Raw genomic sequence first — 3103 nt, 5'->3', positions numbered from 1 at the left:
AATATTACAAGAAATAAAGGCTTGGAATATGCCACTTTATGCGTTATGATTCTTTACGACATACGAGTTTCACTTTTTGAGATAACTGAAAAGAAATGCTGCATATTCACGCTGCATTCATTTTTTAGATGTAGTAGTACCTAAATAACGAATTGGTTAAATGAAACCCAAAACTCACCTCTGTTTTTACCTCCGTTTTACAAGCTGCCTCCGAAATATAATGTTAATAGGATGTTCGTGTTAAACATGGAGAGCAGCACCCACAGCATCACCTCCCGCCGCGTCTCGAGACGGTGACGCGGGGGCGGCGCGCTCCGCTCCGCCTTTTCGTCGCTCGCGCTCGGCCTAAGTAGAAGCTTAAGACCTCGTCAGATTCGCACACAGCGCCGAGCCTTCAAAACCGAAGATAAGGGAGAGCAACAAAGTAAGCGAACCGACGTTTCCATTTTCACCCTTCACTTTTTTCAACAGCCGCTGACACACAGAGACACATTTTCTGAGTGTGAGGGTGATTTTACTATCTTCAACAGGTTCCAGCACCATGAGAAGGACCGCCGGCAGACACTTGTTGTGCTTGCTGCTGCTTTTCTTTCCGCTCTCGTGGGCAGAGGACACGAAAAAAGACGCGAGGAAGACCGAGAATGTTACAGGTATGGACGTTTAGCAAACACATTGCAGCTGGCTTTGTTTTCTGCTGTTTATTATTCATAATAATTGTGTGCCTGAGGGATACATGGTGTGCGGAAATTATGGATAGATCCTACATAAAGCTAAGTATTTCTTTAGTGCGTCTTACAATATATGCTTCCATCTCACATCTGGCAAACTTAGAAAAGTCTGAGAAATTAGCTCATTTCTCTCTTTATGTGGCTTAGATTTAAGTGTCTACAACTGCTTAATGACGAACATTTTAAAGCTCACCTGTTTATGCATGCGGTATTTTGGGTTTTATCAATCAAACTGTAGATGTACTTCATTAACACTTTTTGAAAATGTTATTTTATTTTTAGCTAAATAATGCGTCTGATAGAGCAATATTCGTTTATTAATCAAATATCAAGACATTTTTATTGGTTCAAAAAGACTTTGTTAAGAAAATTGAAACAAAAAGTTTGCAGGAAATTAAAAGACATGTTCACTTTAATGTCTATAGTTAAATCAGACCAAACTTGTCTTGTTTCAGGTCAATCAGAATTACTGAAAACTATTTCTATTTGCTGCAGTAATGAGAGAAACATGTCAGGTTTAAGTCTTTAAAATCAAAAGTTTATATACATTAGTCTTTGGTTGCATTGCCTTTGAACTCTATGACTTTGGTCATAAAAACCATGGTTTCTGACACTCAAGAAATTATTCTGAAGACTCCTGTTCTTTATTTTCATTTACTTAAAAAACACATCACACCCACATAATGTAACTTTTTATTTTTGGACTTAAATGTATGTTGTGAAATATATCTATCTATCTATCTATCTATCTATCTATCTATCTATCTATCTATCTATCTATCTATCTATCTCTCTCTCTCTCTCTCTCTATATATATATATATATATATATATATATATATATATATATATATATATATATATATATATATATATATATAAATAAAAAATAAAAAATAATAAATAAAAAATAATAAATAAAATTTTTTGTTTTGGAGCAAAACTAACTATTTAAAACTTGATAATTTCAACCACTTAGATAAAAAAAAATTCTGTTTATTTTTTTCTATTTATTCACTCTGTACATAATACAGATAATTTATGGTCTCATTTTTTTCTAATAAAAATAAGACATTTATGAATGTTTAAGAAGTTATTGTTGTTGGGGTTTTTTGCTATAAAAGTGAGTAAAACAGAATAATGTTTTTCATAGCAAACTGCTAAACTTACACTGTCAGTAAATAAAATTGTGAATAATAACTTATTCAGCACTAAATTCAACACTCTAAGCATCTGCTTCAGTCATCGTCCCAGAAATGTTCCTTAAAAACTGAATTTTGTTTTGAACTTTTGTTTTGTCCAAATTTAGCCTCGACTAACAAATATATTAACTCAGTCTGAAAAGTGTGGGTGTTAAATCATCCACTTAACCCACGCACGCGATGCTATTAACAAAGCTTTTTCATAACTTTATCTGATCACAGCTCTCACTGTGTTATTAATGTTCTACATTCTAGACCAATACCACGCAGACTCACTGAGACTGAATTTCATGCAGGTGAAGCCTATTTACTAATTCAGTGACTTTGGAAGGAAGTTAAGGGTATCAGAGTAAAGATAGTTGAATGTCAAAGCACAACACGCTGCACAGTTTCATATGCTAATGAATTCTGAAATCCACATATTTCCTTCCATTTCATTATTATGCACTGCTTTGTGTTTGCCTGCCCAATAAAATCCCAACTGGATATTCTGATTTTTGCAGTCCTAACATGACAATGTGAGAAAGCTCAAGGGGTTTAAATACTTTCGATGTTGAAGGTCCCTTCAGTTATGATCAAAACATTGTGAGGGTGACTACATTGATTTGCGCCTAAGCAGCACAGTGTGTCTGCTCATATTTAAACGATACTACACCATTAGTCTGTGGATACCGGTCCAACCTTTCATGCTCAAAGTATAATTAAATTAAGCCTTGACAACTCTCTTTAGGAGATAATAACCAAAACATCTGCTAACGTATTTTCCTCTGGAGATCAAAGGAGCATATTCTTCAACAGAGGGGGTAAAGAAGTACTGCCTAATGACTGAGTAGTTGTTCTCCCTAGAGGACTCCACTTGCACCGATTTTCACATCTTCAACTCATTAATGGTGACTGTTTTTTGGCTGTCTTGGAGATAAATGTTCATCTACTTCAACTATAAATTCCATCGCTCAAAGCAGATGTAACATGCCAAGTTCTCTGTTGCTTTCAACCACCAATTATCTGGAAATTCTCTGACCCCTCAATGCCCTGCTAGTTGGTGATTGGCCAGTTTAAATGAAACCCTGTTCTTCCCAATGATTAGGTACAACTTGGCCTGGGGGTTGTTTTTGTTCTCTATCATTATTCTCCTTCTGTTATGAAAGGCTAATATCACGGGCGTAACAGTAAA

General features: G+C 35.3%; 1 protein-coding gene across 1 annotated transcript in view; it reads left to right on the top strand.

Annotated features, from left to right (window-relative positions):
* Positions 1-256: 256 nt before the first annotated feature.
* The window catches only part of LOC106936982 (agouti-signaling protein-like), a 16266-nt gene continuing 13419 nt past the window's right edge, over positions 257-3103 (top strand). The window contains exons 1-2 of the mRNA XM_015018247.1: positions 257-424; positions 531-650. Coding sequence (XP_014873733.1) covers positions 542-650 — 109 coding nt within the window. The 5' untranslated portion in view covers positions 257-424; positions 531-541. The remainder of the gene's footprint in view (positions 425-530; positions 651-3103) is intronic.

Source organism: Poecilia latipinna, unplaced genomic scaffold (assembly GCF_001443285.1).
Source record: "Poecilia latipinna isolate Pla-1442-1.1 unplaced genomic scaffold, P_latipinna-1.0 Scaffold2256, whole genome shotgun sequence".
Classification (NCBI taxonomy): domain Eukaryota; kingdom Metazoa; phylum Chordata; class Actinopteri; order Cyprinodontiformes; family Poeciliidae; genus Poecilia; species Poecilia latipinna.
The sequence above is the reverse complement of the archived record's forward strand: the minus strand, read 5'-3'. Positions and strand labels throughout refer to the sequence as shown.